Here is a 23,662-nt window from a genome sequence, read left to right on the forward strand (position 1 = left end):
ACGATTTTTTGTTTGTATGAAATAAAATGTATAATTAATAATCCTAATAATTGTTGTAAAGTTTAATTTTAAGTACAATTTATGACATTATTTTAATAAATTGACTTTTAAAAATAAATTAATTAATGCAAAAGTAAAGATTTTGAGTGTTTTGCATGAAATATAATATCAACGATAGATTAAGTGTTGATTATTTGTCCAAATATTTCATTATATGAATGATAGCATTACGCTAAAAACACGTCAAAAGTATTATCAATTGTGTGCTATTAGTATCACAAATAACCATTACTTATAATCTGAAATAAAATATTGAGAAAGAGTGAGTGAGTGAGTGAGWGAGAGAGAGAGAGAGAGAGAGAGAGAGAGAGAGAGAGAGAGAGAGAGAGAGAGAGAGAGAGAGAGAGAGAGAGATTTAGCGGTCAGATCTATAATATGATCACATCTATAATAAACTCTATAATATGAGTGCCAACGGCTATTTGCCTTTGCAATCAATTCATCGATAAATACATGTTTTTTTTATAGATTCTCATATTATTACAATTGAAACAAAAATATATAGATTTAAGTCAATGTCTATCACAGCAAATCTTCTTTTGAATTATAGTTTTGTTTTTCTCTGAGTTTTGTTACTCTGTTTCTAACAATTCGTAAATGTTTGCTAATGTACTCTTCATTTGGAGCTAAAGAGGATACACTTTGTAAACAGTTCTCTGCTCTTTCCAATTCTTCCCGTTCCACATAAACAACACATAAGTTATGTCTGCCCTGAATATTGTTTGGATCCAGTCTTACAATTTGTTTATAACACTCTTCAGCGGCTTCTAAATCTTTCACATGATTTATATAAATATCACCCAAAAGTATAAGACCTTTGATATGATTGGAATGATATTTAAGAAGTTGTTTAAGGAATGGCACGGCTTCTAGAGGTCGGTTCGAGTCAGACAACAAAAGAGCCAAATTAAATGTCGCACTTCTGAAGTCATGTTTCAAATGAATGGCAGCTCTGAACCATTTCTCTGCTTTTGCATAATCTTTTGCGTCCATCGAAAGCATTCCTAAATTGAAATAAACCCTTTCGTTGGCCTTTCCATTCTCTATAAGAAATTGTAGTCTTTGTTGAGCTAAAGGGCGTAACTCATGGCTTCCACTTTCTTGGATAAGAATTGCGGAATTCATGAGTGACTGTTCGTGCAGTGGATTCAATTCAAGAGCTTTATTAAAGTAAACCAATGCTTGGGTAGCTTTCGACTGTTCCAGTAATACAACGCCTAACTATATCGTTGATGAATACAATTCAAAAATTTTGAATAACATTTTCAAATTAAATTTTTTAAAGTTAAAAATTAACTTACATTATAATAGATATCGGGATTTGACGAATCAAATTGTAGTGCTTTTTCATAGACCTCCTGTGCCTCACGGGTTCGGTTTAATTTAAGCAAAACATCTCCTCTATTAATATAAGCCTGAGTATAGTCGGCGCGCATACTAATAGCTTGTCTGTATAAAGCATCGGCCTCTTGAAGACGTGATTTATTACGTGCAATCAAATTGGCTAAATTGAGGAAAACATTCAAATGTGACGGCGCTATCCTCGCCTGATATCTCTCTCCGGGTCGAGGTTTAGGTAACAAATCCTTAGCCTTATTGAATGCCTTTTCCGATAACTCATATTTATGTAAATTATTATAAGTGCGGCCAACATTCATATGGGCGCCAATATCGTCGGGCTGTACCCTAACTGCTTCGAGAAAGTAGTTTAACGCTTCGGTATATTTATTGTGTGCCTCCAAAGCGTGACCCACATTGTTATATAGCTTAGCATTTTGTTTATTGATTTTAATTCCGGCCATAAATATAGTATATTCCGATTCCCAGTCGTAGTTGCGGACAATTGTTTTGATTGAATGGCAAACAAATAGGAAAACAAGAGTACAAACTAAAAGTCGTTTCTTTGCTGTCATTGATATCGATATAAAAGCATTACTACAGTCTTGAGATAATTTGTGATAAATTCTGTAAAATCCGAGACCAAAGAGCATACAAAAGCCAAACGATGGCATATATAGTATACGCTCTGCGATCACAAATCCAACCGGAAAGAAGAGATTAGACGCCGGCAGGAAAGGAAACACTATAAATGCCAAACTAATGATCAGTACTTGTGCTGTCTGTCTATGACTGGATGTAAAGGCTTTCCAAACCAATATACAAAATATCATATAAAAGACAATTGTCCCCACATTACGGATATCACTGTATGTTTCAATGAGAGGAATAGTACCCATCGTCCAGTCACAACATAAGGCATTGGGAAATAACATTAACCAAGAATTCATTGCAAGCAAAAAATTATATGTTAATTGACGGACAGGTGTATCCACAGCAGCGGCAGGATTGTCAAACCTATCATTAAAAAAGATAATACAGTTTACTATATATTCAAAAAACAGACTCTAAATAATTACTTTGTAAAGACAGGCAATTGTGATCCCATTATTCTAAGTCGAGTCATAATTATAATACAAGTGGTTGCAAACAACACCGATAGTCTTAAAAACGACTCCCTGAGCCACGAGGGAGTCAATGCTTTTGAAAAGATTAAGTTTTGTGCAATAAAAACCAAATTACTAAGTTTTAGCTATAAATCAATTAACACAATCAATCAATAATTATATACTTAAATACTGTTTTTAAATTAATTAAGTTTTTTTAATACAATACTTACTTTTTGAACGATGAATACTTCATAGACACCGCATATAGCAATAGCTATGGATACAAATGATTGTCATTTATTAGTGTGTTATATATATACAGTATATTTCGATAATTAATTAAGAAGTTTGTAGTCAGTAAGTGATCTTTATTTGGTTTATGGTATATATCTTTCATTACCTGTAATTCCCTGCTCTTTACAGAGGGTCGCCATAGAGACTAATGTAATGGATAACAAAAACCACATCCACTCTGTATGGGATTTATAGCAAAAAAAATTAATGATAAAAACTCTATGACTTAAATGTATAAAAGTGTAACAAAAACGAAGAAAATAAAAGTGAGTAACAAAAGTGATGGTAACAGCTTGAAAAAGGCTAACAATTTAATGTAATTTCAAATAAGCTATTTTTGTGCATAACTTTGCAAAAGTCATAATTCATGAAATGAAAAGTAAATCTCTAACAATGTATGGAACAGTAAAAATCAAAATCAAAATCAAATAGTGATGTTTTTCACAAATTTGATTCAACGTTACGTACTATTAATTATCAAATATATTTTTATTCATTTTTAAATAAACTCTTATTATTTGTCATTTACATCACTATTCTATGTATTATATCCAGAATTTATCTGTATTTTCAGTTTTTATGTGTAGTTTATAACTTATTAAAAGTCGGATAAAATATGAATTAAGAAACTAACTTCAATTAAGTATAAATCAAACTATTTTGTCAAAAAATATTATCTTTGAATCAAAAATGCAAGAAAAGTCTGATTATAACTTAGTATATATATAATATAGTATTTAAATTTGTATTATAAATAAATTTTTGGATATATTAAAAATAAACAATGTAACATATTTATATGAATAACCGCTGGTGTAGATATCATTATTAATATTACAGTATAAGTAATCTTAATACACAAAATTATTCAAATATAAAAGATATTCAGTGTATATTAAATTATATAAACTATATAAATATATACAGTATATATAGTATATATAGTATTTAATATATTGTACAGTAAGTACAGATGAACTACAATATTTTGTAATGCTTTTAGCATTTGTTCAATTGATACTCAAAAATATTTTATAAGATTTGTTTGCATCTAATAAAGTAAAAATAAAATATAACAAAAAAAACATTCATTTAAAGTAATCTCCTAAGAGATAGGCTGTAATGTATTGTATATACTGTTAATATAATATAGATATAATGGTATCTAAAATTTGCATTATTTTGTTGTGATTAAAATTTATTTGACATGACAATCCAAAGTTAGAAAACTTTTTCCATTAAAATTGTATATACAGTACATTATAAATATTGTATAATAAAACATAAAGAAAAATATATTATAGTATATTATTTGTATAATTCATGTGCAATATTTATATACAGTATATAATGAAAATAAAATTTGTATTTATTATAAAACATATTTATTCTAAATAATTGATTGCAATTTATGTCATATGAATAGATTTTATTAATGAGAATAATAGTTGGAAAGCAATGTATTAGAAAGTGATACCTGTTTTGGTTGTATGTTTAGTTGCCCTGACATATGCCAAAAATGCTAATAAGAAGAAAATTGATGACAATGTCTCAGCCCGTCCCACAACACTTGTCACAGCTTCGGTATGAATGGGATGTACGCTATAAAAAACCCAACAAACAATATTTTAACATACAGTATAACAAAACAATATTATAATATCTATAAAAGTAAAATATTAGTTATTAATAAAGTTTGATTTTGTTAACCAACTGAAAAATATCAATATATTTTATACCTGAAGGATAATGTGGATATTAAAGCAGCAATTGATGGCATAAATAAATTACATAATCTATAGGATTAAATTGAAAAGCATTAGTCAATGCAATGGCTCTACGATTATAACAAACATTAACTACAGTATATTACCGATTGTATATAAGACAAACAATTACATGTAAAATAACATTAATGATATGATAACCCATTGGTTCAATTTCATGTATTATGTAATTGAGACGAAATGTTAAGACACTGAGAGGTCGATATGACTATAAAATAAAATAATAAGATGTAAATACTAAAATATAACAAATATAATGGTATATAATGGTTGCCATACCTTATGTGACTGTTCCTAAAAATAAAGAGAAATAAGAAAAACCATTAGTTTTGAAGGAATGCATTAAATATGTTTTGTTTTATAGAAAGATATATTATATTTTGATTCATTAGATAAAGCAATGAATGGTTGACTGAATGAAGTGATTTTCAGAATAATATATAGCCAAACAATGCAACATTTTTTCATCTAAAATCGTGTTTTGTGTGTTTACTTAGGGTTTGGGTGACTATATGTTATAGCAGTACTTGTTTTTATTCATTGACTGTTTGGTTTTCAGGATAACAAATGGACAGTAAGGTTGGCATCGCCTGATGGCATTCATTTGCTCACAATCTCTACAAACTCAATGAGAAGAGACTTTTTTGCAGACTAGTCCACAATTGAACACTTATATAGAATAATAGTGTATTAGTCAACATAAACTTGTAGTTTGTCTTTTGACTTATTTAGAGAGAGAGAGAGAGAGAGAGAGAGAGAGAGCTATTCATCCATAAAAAGCTAAATTTGTTTTGCAATATAACGACAATATAACGATCAGTAGATCTGTCCATCTGTTATGATTTGACCACCACTTCCAGCACTTATACTACATCTAGAAGAACTTAAAGGTAAGGAAAGGCTATACTCGAAGCACTTTATTATACATTTTGACAGTCAATTCAACTGCAACTCAATCAGACAAATCTATGACAATATTAGAGAATCTCAAGAAAAGCTAAACTATCGATTGATAAGCCGGACACTCAATATATAATAGTTTAGAGTAGATATAGACAGTCATACATGCCTTTGTCATTCCCTGTCCCCAAAAGTCATTAACAAAAAGCTGCGATAAAGGAGTTTGTGGTCTCAAATCTTTGTTATCCCGAATGGCAGACATATCGTCAAAAGCAAAGCCACATCCAAAAGAGTTGACGTAAATGGCAAATGAGACAATCGTTATCAATAATAAGTGCCAACGAGTAGAACTGTCATCGCGGTTACCAACACTTCCACTATGAATGTGACCACAATTTAGCAGATCTGGGGATGGAGTAGATGTACGACTCATGGCTCCACTTTTTCACCGATTATTATATCGATTTTATCGACCTAAACAACCACAACATATAAATCACTTATTAATTAATCCATTTTGACTCAGTTAGCTAACAGTTGCAAAATTAATCAATAATTTACTAAATATAATATTATAATTATTTTAAGCACCAACTCTTTTTTTACTATAAGAAAACAAATATTAAATTTACTATATTTATACTATTTATTGTAAAAGTCAATTGAGTTACAAACATTGATTAAAAAATTTTCATTTAATTTAAAACCTATCAATAATTAAAACAAACTAATAATTATAATAAGTATTGTACTATAAATAATAAATAAAATAATTTTTCTAAATGCTAGTAAATTTGAACAACAATATTAAATTAAATGTAATGTAAAACTTAAATCTAACACAGTATCGGTAAAAAGTAAAACAGTAATATGGCATTAAATGAAAATATTTTATAAAACATTTTGCATAATTGTATTTTTTAAATTCAAACAAAGCAACAATTTATTTATATTTAAATTTAAAACCACTCATATTAAAATAATAGCTATTTATTTATTATACATTATACTGTATATTATCAACAATGTTTATAATTAATGAGCTAGTATAATCATAATAAAAATAATAAGTAAAAATTATTTATTAATTTATATAAAGGATCATTTACATTGAAGAGATAAGAATTAATTTATAATAATCAAATGTGCATAAATGTAATAATAAATATAATGTATTTAAATAAAGATTAATTAAATCTAATATAAACTAATCATTAATGTAATATAAAGTCTACAGTTTACTGTACACTTGTGCAATACTGTATGCAAAAGTTGACAACACTAAAGTTATAAATATTTGTACAATTTATACTTTATTATGCAATTTAATATTAATATAATATTTAGTATATACAATATAGCATACCATAGTAGATTATAGATAATATACTATATATATGTTGTTTTTCTGCCTGGATACATTTAAACAATTTGCTTGTTTAAATCACAAATAAATATAATATTTTATGAAAAAATGTAAAAGTATTTGATATATATTTAAGATTTGAATTTCATGCGGTGTTTAAGGGAATTATGTCAATAACTTAGTGACTAAAGTGAATGATTGTGTTGAGAGAAATGTATTGTTATTAAGTACTGTATTATGAAGTGAAAACAAAAGTGATGATCAAAGTGAAGAAGTTTAAGTAAAAGACATTTAGAGTTTAATAAATAGTTTGTGAAATTTGGTTTATATATAGATTTTTTTGTGTTGTTGTCAATGATTTGTCCACATTGTTGTTCCCCTTTCAACATAATAACATAAAAGCAATGAGTGATCCCCTTTTGGTTGATTAAATGCCGGTGCCTTTCAATGCGATTCCAGGCCTGACTGACCACTAAATGTTCAAAACGAAACTCAAGTGTCTTTCAAGTCAATAAACTAAAGTAATGCAAGATTTTATAAACACGGATAATGTTTAGGAAATAGAGCTTTTCTGATGGTCACTACAAACAAACTTATTACCTAAAAGTATATAATATTATATATTGTATATAACTTTATAGCAACACTATATAAATGATTTGTATTTTTGGTAATAATGACTACTCATTATAATAAATTCTCAATTTGTCATTAAATCAATTAATTTAATTCAATCGTAATATATATTAATAACAAAACAAAGCATATTTGATTAAGACTTCAATAATGCAATGTATTGTTTTTAGTCATTGTTATTATTGTTACAAATACTAAATTAAATATTTTTATGCACCCAATGTTTTCCAGTAAATTATTATTAAAGTACTTTATTAATACTCAATACATGATATTTCTATTACAATAGCATTTAAAATATGATAATCTAAATAATAGAATATTGTATCTCAAAATAAACAGCACAGTTAGCTTTTTCAATAAAAACCTACCGTATGTGCAGTATTTATTAGTACACTATTGGTTTATTTTTTGAAAAAAAGTGAGTATTTAATGTTCAGAAAACTAGTAGTGTTTGCATTAGTTTGGATTCACTGTTGAGGTGTGCAATCAAATTGAATGCATTATTCTTGTGTCTGAATCGAGTAAATGCCGCAAAATCGATGTTTTTATCTCTAAAAACATTTTGAAAACCTCGAGGGTATAAGTATTTCACTTTTTGTTCTCCAACTATATACAGTATATATACTTATATATAGTCAATGAATCAGTTGTACAACTTTTTATGCGCTCATATACTCTGTAAACTCCCTGAGAGAGCGTTCATCACAAGCCGTGTGCCGAGCGATATGTTAGGTTATGGACAGTGGTATTGAATGACAGAGCAATTGCCGCGCTATACATATGAGACTGAATTTGAATGAAGTCAAGTGTAGAAAGATATTCACATACAATACCATTCATACCATTATGTTATAAGAGTATTGTAAGTAAACCCAACTCTTAATCAAGTGATACCAATAGCTATAAAGAAAATGTTATACATTTATACGTTATTTCATACAAAAAAAACCGACACAAAAACTGATAGACAAGAGAGTTAACTTCAAATGCAATTTCGTTTTGTTAATACATTTAAAAAAATTCAAGATTAAAATGGGAAACACTTTTAGATATACAGTAGAGTACAGTATATCTACAGTTTTAGACATACTGTAAAAGCAAACAAAGTTGAATATGTATGCATACATTATGGCATTACATACAGTACTAGTGTTACACTAATGCTACTCAACTCTAAATACTACTCTCATCTCATTTCAAACTTAAATTTACTGACACTTTAATTATCAACAGCTCTTTGGGATTGTCACTCAAAAAAAAACTTACAAACATTTTCTATATATTACTTACACAACTATTTTATATAATTTAGTGATATAAATAGAAATCTCTGTTTACAATATGAAAAATATCAAAATTAACAATATAGCAATAACAATAACAATAACCAAGATTATTAATTATAAAAATCGTTCAATTTAATCATAAACAATTAATTATATATATAACACAAAATATGATCAATTTTAATAACAATAAATATGATTAATACTAAAATAATGTAATAAAAACTAATATTTAAAAAACAGAATTTAAACAAAAATATGATCAATTTTTATTTAGATTTTTATTTTTTAAACTCAATGTTTGTAATTCAATAAAATGTTAAACAATGTAATGTGTTTGATCTTTAGATTAAATTTTTTACAAAAAAAACTATTGAAACAAAATAAATAAAAAATTGCTAATCAAACATTTATTGATAGCATTTATGTAAATAGATTTAATACAATATATTTTAGAGTATATTTGAGAGATTATTGTCAATTCAATCATATAAACTAAATAATATTTGTTGAAAAAACATTAATTAAGTAAAATAATAAATTACAAAATAATAGAAATATAAAGATAATAGATAGACAATGTGTTCATCAATGCAATGACTAAATTGCATTCAATTGTATTCATTTAATATTGAAAACATGACATCTTTACAGTAAAAGGCTATTGTCATAAACTGCAAGTTTGGTCACGAATACAAAAATATAATCTAAAAAAGCAATTATTTTATTTTATCGCTCGCTATAGTTTTTACTCGTATTTTATATATAGTAAGTCTCACTACAGTTTATAACAAAACATACTATTATTTTCATAATAATTTCATCATTGATTTAAAAAACATTCAATTCTCGATAAATACTTTAATTTAAACCTTAAATTCTTTATATTCGGATACAAACAGTTTTTTGCTTTGTTTTAAGTTCATCATTAAATTCGTGACAATTTTAATTTTATTTAGTTTTATTGAATATACAGCAAATCTATAATAAAATCCAAAATTTTTAAATTACTTTTTATACTAATTTATTTTAATAAAGTGGATATTAAAATAAACTAATATTAGAACATTATTATACAGTAGATTGTTATTGAAACATGTTTCATAAAAATTATATTTTTAATACTATAAATGTAATATAAAAATTTGTATTGAATAAAATATATTTGTTTAGATCATAAAATTATTATATATTATAATAAATACCTGTAAATAGATTATTAAAACAATACACATACTATGTGTTTAGTATACGATTGATTAATATTTAAGTATGTTTGTAAAAATTGCAATATATATATAATAAATAAATATATGCACAAAAATAAAAATTTTAATTCAAAATTGTAAGCCAAATGATGAAAATAAAGTTATCAAATCAAATGAGTTTTTGCTATTAAAGATAAAACTGTTTGATATTATAATGAATGTGTATTGAAGAGAATATGAAATGAAATTGAATGTGAATCAGAAATTTAATTTAATATCTAATGTATTGTTTGGGTTTATATAATAAGTAGTGAATATAATAGAGTTGTGAATAAAAATTAGACAAAAATTGGTAAATGAGAAGAGAGTCACGTTTTGATATCATGAATGAAGTGAAGGCAAACAGTATGTCATTGGTATTGGTCTGAAAGGATTCACTGATCCAACATATCTATCATAACATACATATTATAACACACTATACAACTATTTAAGTTCAATCCAGTGTTAAAATTAAACTCAAAACCTGTCACCAGCACTGACATCAACGAGGGTAGGTCTGAGGGCACTGTTAGGAACAGTTAGTACAGGCAATGGATGCACTCAATTCATGAAACATTACTTATTAAACATAATAATAGTGTTTTGATTATAAGACAAACTTTTTCTAACAAAATAACTATAATAATAAAAGTTTTGATACAATAACATTAATATGATATCATTTTTTATATAAAATGTTCACTAAAAGCATATTTTTTAAATCAATGCACGATTTACACAAGTTTCTGTATTTTAAGCCTCGGGTCAAACATTTAGATTAGTCTAAAATTTGTTCATTTATTACAATTTATAAGTTAAATAAAGTCACAAACTTATTATTATAAAGCTTTCACTAATTTTCTTGCAATCAATTTTTATATCGTTTGGTCAACAGTACCATAAGGTGTTGGCGTTAATAATTTAATATCAGACACAATTGTCGTCATATTTTTAAATAATATGTAAATCACATCTCTCTCTCTCTCTCTCTCTCTCTCTCTCTCTCTCTCTCTCTCTTTCTCACAATATTTGGTTGAATGCATTGAAGTTAAATCAAACGTTAAATAAAAGTAGTAGACAATGTTGTTACTTATCGATGCCTAAAAATACTTTATTGGATGAGTAATTCAAAACAAGTGATTTTAAATTGAATTGAAAATGAGAAAAATAAGTCTAACATAACATTGTATATAAAACTTGTTAAAAAAGTAATTTCTTGATATTAAAAATTATATAATTCAATCAAATATTGTATATTTTGTTTACGTTGGTTTTCAAATAATCAAATACTGCATAAACTTTATTAATAATTACATTATAAAACAAAACAATATAAATTCATTACAGTTTTAATTAAATCATTGTATTAAATACATTTAATGCATAATGTTTAAAAATGTTTTGTGTGACTCTAAAATCTAATTATATATTGAATCATATTTACAAAAATATAAAATTACAATTTGATAAATCATAGACATTTTATAAAAAATATTTGACATAAAAGAATTTATGTTATGCAATCATTATGTATTACAGTATATAAAACAATAATTTTATTAAATTTAATCATATTTTAAATAAGAAATAATTATGAACTAATTCTTTTTTAAAATAAATATCTATAAAAATTTGTAGTCTAATTTATTTTAACAATGATAGTCATAACTACCATTATATTAATTTAAATTAAACTTTTTTTTATCAATTTATGATAAATTGAGAGAAATTATAAACATTTATTGATCATATAATCCTTTCAAACTCTTACTTAATATTTCAACATTTTTTAAGTAGATTTCTAAGTAAACTCTTTAATATCCAAAGTCTCTAATGAGACCAAAACTATTACTCCAATCACACTCTAAACTACTATAAAAACCATTTTATACGCTATTTTAGTGATGTCTTCAATTGTGTACTCAAACAGTCAATGAGCAGATATCACACCTTTTTAAAGTTTACTTATATTATATATTATTTGTTATTATGTCTGTATATTCTTATATCAATATTTATTAGTTAGTTATTTAATTTTATTAAAATGAATATTATTGCCACCGTCCAAACCCATTATACCGGTTCAATTGTATAATTAAAATTGTAATTATTCAATTAAATACATAATAGTAATATCCGGTGTATGACCAATATGCTATGGGTCGATCACATCCCTCAAAATATATAGATAAAAGCAATATTAATAAATATTTTATAAATATAATTAATAAAATCATAGTCCTTAAAATACAAATACAAAGTAAGTTTGGCTTTTTATGGCAATATTGTAATTATTATGTATATGTATATACTGTACTGCTTTATATAGAATCAAATATACTTTAGTATTCATAATAATAAAAAATAGTAATAATGTTTAATATGAAGAGCATATGACAGCATTTTTAGGGGTCTCTCAGTGGGACTATGAGTTGAGACATCATTTTATAAGTAAAATTCAGCAAAAGTTGAATTAAAGTTAGTTTGGTTTTAGAAGGAATATGAGAATTGAGTTGCGATTAGTTATGTTTTAGCGGCAAAACTGGGTGTCCATACATTACATACATACTTATACATATATACTCTCATATTTAATGAGAAAAGGCTCGACCATTGACTTACAGACTAACACTTATTGCCATATCTTGCAGTTAGTCAGTCAGCAGGCATTCCCTAAGAGTCAACAAAATTAATCGTTTTTTGGCTAAAACTAAATGAGAAGACTTAAGAAAGTATGAGAAGACTATTGATATACTATATATATATATATTGAATAAAAGAGAAAAAAAGAAAGAAAGAGAGGTAAGGGAACAGAGTTAGGATCAAGACTTGTAAAATATTTGTCTCAGTTTTATGATTAACAACATAATGGTGTTATGAATAATAACTCTTATCAATTGATTGCAAACATTGTTTGCCATTATTTAAATGCCATGAATTCTCAATCATTGTCTCGCAATATTAAGGCATATATTTTTTAGTATACAATAAATACAATGTAAACATTAGTGTGTATTGAATCGAGTATTACAGATAAGTGCAAATTTGACTCAATTGATGCCTCTTTGTATTGTATAATCAATTTTATAGCATATACTGTATATATATATAGTATAAACAAACCATTTTTAAATATAATAAAACTAAAGCAACTAAATGTGCATTACTTTTAAAAATATATGTATTATAAAAACCTATAATTTAATGCTTAAATTGTACGTTCAATATATTTTTTGAAGGAAAATAATGTAAAAGATATCTTTGCTCACAAGTAAAAGCAAAAAGACTAATAATATTGTGTACAAAAAAATATTGTAAACATCATATTATGTAACATTAGTTTCAGAGATTTATTATTATATTTTCTTATATACAAAAAAAATAATTAAAACAAAGATTAATCGCATTTTTTCAATATTTCAAAATCGATAATTAGATAGAAAATTATTTTTTTTATAAAATAACTAACTTGTAAGTAAAAAATTCTTTAATTAAAAAATGCACAAAAAAGCTTAAAGGGAAAGAAAAAGTAAACATTATATAAAAAGTTAAAATATCAGATATACAGAATATACTACAGTATATCAAAGGCTAAATACACATTATATTGAAAAGTGTTTATAATAATAATAAGCCGGCAGCTAATCGGCAATTTGATAGACTAGAGTCCAACCCAAGGCCTAAGGTTTCAATTTTTATTTGACTTTTTTTAGCAAAAAAATGAAAGTTGTTGTCGTCTCATCATTTGCTCATCACATGAATCACACAAATGAATTGAAACAATTATTTCTAATCATTTCCTCTTATTTTTTAATATTCAATACATTATAGCAATAATATTTAATCAAAGAATAATAATATTTATTATTATTACAAAATTGTAAAAAATCATAATTTACTCAAAAACAAAACTAATTAATTAACTACTAAGTAATTTTAAGTTTAATAATAAAAATGTCATTAATTGAGACATGTCATATTACAATAGTCATATTTTTGTGAAACAATAGGAGTAAAAGAGTGATTGTGTGTATGTATGTGTATGTATGTGTATGTATGTGTATGTATGTGTATGTATGTGTATGTATGTGTATGTATGTGTATGTATGTGTATGTATGTGTATGTATGTGTATGTATGTGTATGTATGTGTATGTATGTGTATGTATGTGTATGTATGTGTATGTATGTGTATGTATGTGTGTGTGTGAGGTGGATGTGGTACACAAAAAAAGTTATGGTAGTAATTATGTGGACAAATCGATCATATATTGTGAACGGTATATATTGCTTGAGGTAATGGAAACAACTTTTCACTTATTGGCACAAATTTAGTTAATATTGCATTCTATAGCACACATACTTTCACTATACTGTATGTTATACATAGTGTATATTATATCAACAAATTTAATATATATTTTGCTGGAATTTATCAAAATATTTTGCTTTCAAGATTGAAACTGATTTTATGATACAAATATGCCAAATAACTGAAACTTTCACATACAATACATATAAACCGTTTGGTATTATGTGATTAAATATATTTTAGGTAAACCTTTGCTCAAGAGATGTATTGCAATGATTATAAAGATTTACAAGAATAGCGCAAAACTAATGTGAAGTGAAAGGACAGGTATATTATATGCAGCTATAGCTTCTCTATAGCTTCATATGAAACCAATGATCAGTTTTTTTGCTAAACAAAGAGTCGCTATGAAAAAGATGAGTAAAAAAGTTAAACAAGTTATGTAAACAACAATTGTATACATTGTTGCCTAAAGTTTGAGTTTGTATTACTAAATGTATACAACTGATGATTAAACTTTTTTTCGTCCCATAAGAGGCTTAATGTCATAATAGCAAACTGTTTGCCGAGAATCTCCTCGAGACCAGTGAGGGATGGCTGCGATAGCAACCGTAGACTGACGCCCACCAGTGACCCCATACTGGCATACAATTGCAATCAACTCTATATTCATAGCAATACTCTTAAAAAATTGGAAAAAGTGAGTTTAATACCAAAAAAGTTAGCACTATTTCATACATTTTATTAACATTTCACTTCTTAGAAAAAATAGTTACTCAATGCCCAGTACTTTATATGAGAAGTAAGGTTTGTATAACATGTTCGCAAACTCACGACTGGGCCCTAAGCTCTGAGCCCTGAAAACATGAATTTAAAACCAAAAGTTTTACGAGTTTTCACAAGTTTTCAAACATAAAACAATATTCTCATATATACTATACTACATTATAATACATTCATGTGATTCTTATCATAACATCTTAAAATCAATGTTTTTTATATTCATTTATAAAGTCTTGATAATACAATTCATTATTTATAAATTATAGCCTTTTAGTATTTAAAACTTAAATAAAATTCAAATATTTTGTTAATTATAAAATAAAAAAAGATTATACAATGAAAATGTTTTATACAGTATATATAAACACTTTCATCACTATTAAACACATTTACTTTAAACTACTACAAAAATTATGTTACATATATAATATTATTTAAAATTATGTTAGCTAATTGGTAAGCTAAATGATATAATTTTTAAAAATATGAAATTTAAAAATAATGAAGTTATATCTTACCTTTAATTCAATTTCACACAAATATAATCACAAATTTTAATCTTTATAGTCTTAGTCAAACATAAAAATTTTAAACAATTTATAAATAATAGTTTATTTGTCTTTTTAAGTTTAGTAAATACATAAAACTTTAGAAACTAAAAAATGCAATAAATTTAGAAAATATTTGTTTCAACAAAAAAAAACATTTGTTTTTCTTATACATCAATAGTTGTAGACAAAGCAACAAATTATGTATAGTTGGTTATTGTCATTAAATATAATGACAATCAGTTACATAGTTTACAAAATAATGAAAATTAAAGTATTTACAGTCAAAAATCGGATAAATTTTCAATTATGTCACAAATTTATAATTGAATGTACAGTGCATTCACTTAGAGAGCGCTTTTGGCACTGAGATAGAGATAGTTGTGAGCTATCAATACACTCAACACAACACAACCAACAGTGCTCTGCGCTTATAATGCGCCGACCGGTCGGTCTATAATACCTATTCATACATTGCATGTGTGCTCCGGACTCATAGATATTCTATTATAACGTCATTTATGCCTCACTTTCTAAAATGTTTTTAAAAATTAATAAATGCATTCATTTGTCAACATTAATTAAAAAATTCAATTAATTAAATAATTAATAGTAATAATTAATAAATACAAGAGGTATATATGATATTTGCATAATTGACAAAAATTCAATTATTCTGTTATATAGACAGTATCGACAAATGAAAATCATAGTCAAATCAAAATTAATCCTTTAATTGGCTTATTTGTCAAAAACTATTATCGATTGCTATAATATAAGTTGAATAAAATATCAATGATAGTCTATTATAATGAAAAATGGTATATATTTAATTTAGCTTTATAATGTTATATTGTATAATTTCATAAATTTTAATATATACAATGTAATTCATATTATATGACTAAATTTTAATCAACTTAAATTTCAAAATTTATAATTATGAATTTATAAGTAGATTTTAGATTAGAATTTTTAATTAAAATGTTATTGTTTTATATTTTTATATCCATTGCATAAAATAAATTATTTTTCAATGAATGTGTAAAAATTGTTTGCCTCAATAGATAAGACAATTTGTATGCTATATATATACTGTATATACAGTATAATACAATACATTTGATAAAAATAGTGGTTAAGCTGTTAGAGTGAAGATTAAGTGAGTGGTTGGTTATGGGTTCACTTAATTAAGGCATACATTTCAACAAGAAATGGATGGATAGATGGTATGCATGGATGTGCTCTTAACAGTGAATATGGCTTTGAATTGTATTGCAAGTGATGGCACTATTAATAGGTTGAGGCATTGGACTAATAAGTAATACTATAAACAGATACACAAAGAGTGACATCAAATATATACTGTTAGTCACACAAATCAGTGACAATCAAATGCACAACACATTCATCGTTCAAGTCGTCCAAATCGTTGCCACTTTTTTGGATCAATTGTTGTATTGTATTTGAGCCTCAATTTACTCAATTCTTAAGCCTTGCAAATGTTATTGAGGACAATAGGATCTGCTATTGAGTAACCAATACACACCACATCTCTCTCTCTCTCTCTCTCTCTTTCTCTTTAATAGTAGTTTGTTATAATAGAAAGGAATTGCAAGAATCGACAATAAGTGGATTTATGAGCCAAAAGCAAAGCCATCACAACTAAAATAATGGTCAATAAGACCAACAAAACTACGAACGTATCGATATAATCAAAAAGAGTCTATAAGTTAACAATTTTGTATATATAGCATATATAACTGTGGTATAAACACGATATATATATAAGCAAAAATAGTTGCCTTTACTCAAGTATTGAGAGTATCAAAAAGTGCTCAAACTATAAGATTAGATGAAACATCAAAAATTAGGATCCAATGCATTGGTAAGTAATCAAATTGGTTTCCATATAAAAAACCATTGTTTTCTCTCAAACTATACTCTAGTTTTCTGGTGAGTCCTCTCCTCATTCAAACACTAATCCTATTGAATGGATTGTTATGTAATGACAAAGCATTACATTATTTGGTTTACCATACATTATATTACATAACATTACATAAGATAATAATGTTTGTAAATGCAAAGGTAACTGAATACTCATCAAACATTCAAGAGCTCAATGCCATTAAAAATAGTTTTTTTGTGGCAAAACCATTGAATACTACGGTTCATAACTAATGCTATATTTGCTTAAAACAGACATAATTTTGAAAAATAGATTCAAATATAATGACTATTATATAGTATTATCATTAAATTAATCATTCACTAATCGTTATACATTATGTCAAATATCCAACTCTCTTACAATTACAATATATCTCACTTTCTTACTTTTATAGTTTACTTTCAAATAAATCATCTATTTATAAGTTTACTATTTTATTTAATGTAACTAATAAATGTATAATGTATTTAATTTATTAAACTTATTATTTGAAATTAATAATATATTGAAACTGATTGTTATTAAGAAATATATTAATTTAAGAATATTCTAGATTACAATTATTATATCAGTATTTTATGAAACAAAAATTAATAAATGAGTAATGTAAATTAATAGATTATTAAGTATTAGCTAACAATATAATAAACTTCTAAAAATAATAATTATTATCAATAAATTGAGTTTTTAATATTCTCGAAAAACTTCACATTTTATCTTTTCCATGTTCTCAGGAAAATTCCTGGAAATTTTTTATATTTTAACATTAAATAAGGATTGATTAATATATAATAATTTAACATACTAAATAAAAATAAAGTTATATTTTTATAACTTATTGAACATTTTCTACTATTGATATTAATGAATTTGATATTTAAATCAGTTAATTAAACAGTATTTAAAATATTGTTTCGATTAAAAAAATTAGTTACATTCATATACTGTATTACATTCTGCATAAAATATTTTTTATTTTTTAAATAAAATTACATTGATTATGATGTATGTTTTAATTTTAAATATTAAAAATTGTACTCATATTGAGCCATAATTTATCTATTATTATTTTGCTATCGATAAACAAAGAAAAAATAAACTAGTCACTTTTATTTTGAAAATAAATGCAATTTATTATTATTAGTTGTAATATAATATTTAATTTATTATGTAGTTATAATTTATATATATATATATATATATATATATATATATATATATATATATATATATATATATATATATATATATATATAATAAATGAACATAAAATAATAATTTTTAAACTTCTTTAATAAAAAATCATATAATTTGTAAAAATGTTATAATATATATATATATTGCTTAAAATAATCAAGTAATTCAAGAGTAAGCTATGAATTTCATTTAAATCATTAATATAACGATAAATCCAATGAATTAAGAAAATAAAAACATTAACGACAACCAAGCCTTAGGAATTAAAATCAAAATCAAAACTTTTGCTATTATTTATATTTTACTATAAAAATAATTGACAACAAAAGTTGCTTTAATGTTTAAATTAAAGCATATGATGATACTATAAAAAGTTGGATCTAAATTTTGGATAAACCTATAGACGTCTCGCAAATATTTAAAACCATAAATCAAAGGTAGAGTTCAGACATTTAATGTTAATATAAAATAATGTACTCTTCACTCATAACAATACATTATATAACATATAGTATATATGAAAGAGTTGTTAACTTAATGTATACAAAACACTACAACTTAAATACTATTTCACAAATAACTCAATGAAATAAGTTTTATTCACTTAAAAAAGTATTATTTATTTCCATATCTCTCCATATGGTTATCTATTTTATAAAATATAATTCATTTACACAATAAACAAATAATTGACTAAAATTTGTTGATTTATCAAAAAAATATGGAATAATTTGAGTAAAAAGTGATAATCTCTTGTGTTATTTAAAAATAGTTTATAATAAAGTTTTTTTTCGATATAGTATGTGAAACATCTGGAGTTTAATCGTTTCGAAACAACTTTTGATTGTTATTTGGTTTTTCGTCTAAATAATCATCTGATATCACAAGTGATACAATTTTATACAATTTTGGTTTTTTGATAATAAAATTATATAAATATCTTAGAAATAAAATAAATACTAATAAAATAATAATTGATATGAAAATTATGCTAATTATACAAATTTTAAAATTGTACATTTACAATAATGTATTATTAAGATATAAAAATTTATATAATTGAATAACTAAATAAAATTATATATAATTTATAAGTTTCTTAATTTTCACTTACATTTAATATTAGTTGTCACTTGAAACAGAGGTTTTTAAGTTTCAACACTTATTTAAATTTATATATTTTATATAATTTAACTTTTAGTTATCAATATATTAATATATGATAATTTGATTAATAAATTTATTCAAAATGTCGTCTAATTTTTAGTAAATATTGTTTGCATAACACCGTATCTATTTCTCAAATGTCTATTAATAAATCACTATTAAAAATAATAAAAAAATATTACATAAAAAATATATTGTATATAAATAAATTAAATTTTTTAACATATTTTTTCTGTAAGTCTTAAAAATTAATAATTTTTGAGTAAATTTCTAAAATATTTAAATTGTTTTTATAACATTAACATTACTTAAGAAATTAAATTAATATTATTAAAAAAAATTATACATAAATACGTAAAACTATATTTAATATGAAATATTGATTAATGCAAATTGTAATAAAACTAAATGATGTGCAAAATAAGCAAAACATAAACAAAATGATCAATTGATTCTGAATATATATATATATATTAGTAATATTTTATAAAATGCATTTTACATTAAAAAATTCATTTTTCATTATAAACTCATACAAAATAAGATTTATACCATATTATATTTTAAATATATTATAATCATTTATATTTAGTATAATTTGTTAGGAAGTATACAATTTCTAAATGAATTGTTAGAAATATAAATGATAAGTCGTGTCAAAAATATACTACAATATAAATTGTAGTTAAAATGTATGTAATTTTGCACACTTTTTGCTTTTTTAACATAAACTTACAGTCATAGCAACAATTATAACTGTATTTACAAAACTAAAACATACCATATAAATGATGTGTAGTAATGTATAGTCTTATAATTCTATAATATTAACAAATTGCTCAAAATATTCATATATAAGAGCTTTTGTTTTTGACAATCAAATGTATAAAATGCTAAATTACATACACATTGTTATATTATAAGCGACTTTGTTTAGACATTTTAATTAAATCGACTTTTACTAAAATTTATTTATAAATCAATTTATTTTTGCTTTTGAAAATTGCAAAATTTACATAAAATCTAAATAGAAATGTGCATGTTAACACATTTAATTAACATAATCTCATATATAGGTTGTATTTGAAATACTTATCATCATATAAACTATTGATTAAATTTTGTCACTTCAATGTCACAATTATCTATTCAATAAATTTATTTGAAATAACTGATTATCACTCAAATTTATTATGCATAATATGATACACTTTTTTATAATGTATCATAGATTTATTGAAATGTTTTTTTTATTAAAAAATGACATCTAAAAATTAACTTTTAGTTGTATATTTTAATCAATATTTACTTTACAAAATTTTACTATATGTATGAAAATACATAATAAAAGAAACTCTAATAAATTTAATAACTATTTTATGCTAACAAGAGAGACTGAGAGAGAGAGAGAGAGAGAGAGAGAGAGAGAGAGAGAGAGAGAGAGAGAGAGAGAGAGAGAGAGAGAAAGAGAAAGAGAGAGAGAAAGAGAAAGAGAGAGATTTTGGTAAAAAAATCTAAAAGTGAAATTAAATTCAATTTTGAGACAATAAATACATATAAAAGAAAATATAATATTATAAAGCCTTTACAAACATAGTTTTGCATTGGATATAGATTGACATATAGAAAGTTGTCTTATTTTATTAGACACACATTTATAAGGCAAACATCATGTGATGGATTAAAGACAAATACTATGAAAAGTGAAACAAAATATATGATACATAAAAATGTATATAAAAAAGTATAGCTAAAGTCAAAACCAAATATTCGTCTATTTGTGTGACTGTAAAACTGTTTTTATATTTTCGTTGTAAAGACAATCAATTTTTACTATAATATAAGTTTTCTAAATCTAATGCAAGAGTTTCAATAAAACTACGTTTAGTTAAAAGTAGTTTCAAATAATGTACAATAAAAATAATATTTCGTTTTAAACACCAAAACAACTACATTAGTCATATAATAGTAAAAAGTATTATACCGTATATAATATAAATTTGTATAAAAAAGACAAAATCGATTCAATAGCTTATAATAATAATAGCATATGTTTTGCAAAACTATTTTCTTTATTTCATACAAATGTTATAGACTTTAATAGTTTTATTATAAGATATATTACTGTTTTATTGGTTTGCATAAAACACATCAATTTAAGTATATTTCTTAGAGAAATATAATGAACCAATTTTTAAAAAAATGTCTTATACTTGTTATGTTTCACTTTAATAAACTATATTAAAATGATACATGGTCATTTTTATTTACTTTAATTTTTATTAAGTTATTTTAAAGTTTATACTAAACATATGCCAAATGTTGTTGTTATACAATATACTGTATATCATATATTATTATCATTTGTTATATAAATAGTACAAAAAAGTCTATAAAATCTTGTAATACGTTAATATAAAAATAAAATAAATAAAAACATGTTTACACATAGTTTTCAACAATAAGTGTATCAATAAATATGACGATCCATACCATTGAAGTGTTGTTTCAATATAAATGTCTTATATTTGGTCTCATCTCTCATCATATCATCGATTGATGTTTGCTTTCAATTAGTGTTTCATATATTTGTAATACACTTATGTTTGAACACAACTTTTTTTGCTCATAAAACAACTTTATTGATATATACACTCAAAAATAATCCAAAAATAACTATAAAACAAATAAATGATATAAATTATTGAAAAACAAAAAAAAATGATTAAATAAATAAAATTAATTAAGAAATTGAGTCAAAACTTATTTTCTGCCATATTTTAAAAACTTTTAGACATAAAGTGTAACATAAATATCGTAAACAAAATCTAGAAATTGTAGTCGTATTGAAACAAAGCCAACATTCACAACAAGTAATCAATTTTCAATAGTTATATCAAAATATTTTTTATTCACTTTAATAGTATTAATTCAATTTAATCATATTATTTAATCTTCAATATAATCATTATATTAATTTATATATTGAGCGTATAAACAATATTTATAATTTCCAAGATTTTTTTTAAAGTCAATGAAAAAATGTGTGTAAAATTCATTGCTCTTTTATGACTTAAAAAAGTAAATTAATGTTAAAACTATGTCTATTATGGAAAATGTTAAAATAATTGGAGAATTTTAACAATATCTGAGTTAATAATAAAAATCAAATCAAATGAAACCAATTTTATAGAGCTATAAGTCGTTGATTAGACAGAGATGTTGTGGACAACAATTATATTAACTCCAATCACTTTTCAGTAGTGTTGTTATATTAGCCATTGATGCTAATTAATGGTTTGTTTTTTTGAGAGCATTTAATTAAAATAATGGCATTACTATTAAATACAATAAATAAAATAGTGTTGTGAGACAAACATTTTTTGAGTACATTTTAATTAAAATACTTGTCCTTTTGCTGAAAGATTTGTTTAGATATTTGTATTTGAAAACTATATACAAAAGTAATGAATTGAAAACAAAGTGAATATAACATAAATAAGACTATAATTCAATGATTGAGTGTTAATATGTTGAGACCCAAAACCTACACTTCTTTACTTAAAAATATTATTTTAAGTGATAACTACTTTTCTATAATATTAACACGTTTTTAGATTATCTTTTAAAGTTCACATCAATTTAATTAAATACTGAAATAACCTTTTATTTT

At 24.2% G+C, this 23,662-nt stretch overlaps 1 protein-coding gene across 3 annotated transcripts; it reads right to left on the reverse strand.

Moving 5' to 3' along the window:
* Window positions 1-382: 382 nt before the first annotated feature.
* LOC128958858 (protein O-mannosyl-transferase Tmtc3-like) lies at window positions 383-22,657 on the reverse strand. 3 transcript variants are annotated; one of them, XM_054304810.1, is made up of 11 exons: window positions 22,483-22,657; window positions 5,658-5,962; window positions 4,868-4,882; window positions 4,675-4,796; window positions 4,541-4,597; window positions 4,279-4,403; window positions 2,908-2,979; window positions 2,738-2,781; window positions 2,478-2,650; window positions 1,362-2,415; window positions 383-1,281 (listed from the first exon to the last, which is right to left on the reverse strand). In XM_054304810.1, exons 2-11 carry the CDS (start codon window positions 5,919-5,921, stop codon window positions 583-585), a joined length of 2,625 nt encoding a protein of 874 aa, XP_054160785.1. In that variant the 5' UTR covers window positions 5,922-5,962; window positions 22,483-22,657; the 3' UTR covers window positions 383-582. The 3 variants fall into 3 exon arrangements, with proteins under 3 accessions (XP_054160785.1, XP_054160786.1, XP_054160787.1); XM_054304811.1 differs by lacking the exon at window positions 22,483-22,657 and adding an exon at window positions 22,436-22,478; XM_054304812.1 differs by lacking the exon at window positions 22,483-22,657 and having other exon boundaries at window positions 5,654-5,697.
* Between the last annotated feature and the right edge of the window lie 1,005 nt (window positions 22,658-23,662).

The sequence above is a fragment of the Oppia nitens genome, unplaced genomic scaffold (genome assembly GCF_028296485.1).
Source record: "Oppia nitens isolate AA-2021 unplaced genomic scaffold, nextdenovo-longstitch-racon4-pilon3 scaffold3_pilon_pilon_pilon, whole genome shotgun sequence".
Classification (NCBI taxonomy): domain Eukaryota; kingdom Metazoa; phylum Arthropoda; class Arachnida; order Sarcoptiformes; family Oppiidae; genus Oppia; species Oppia nitens.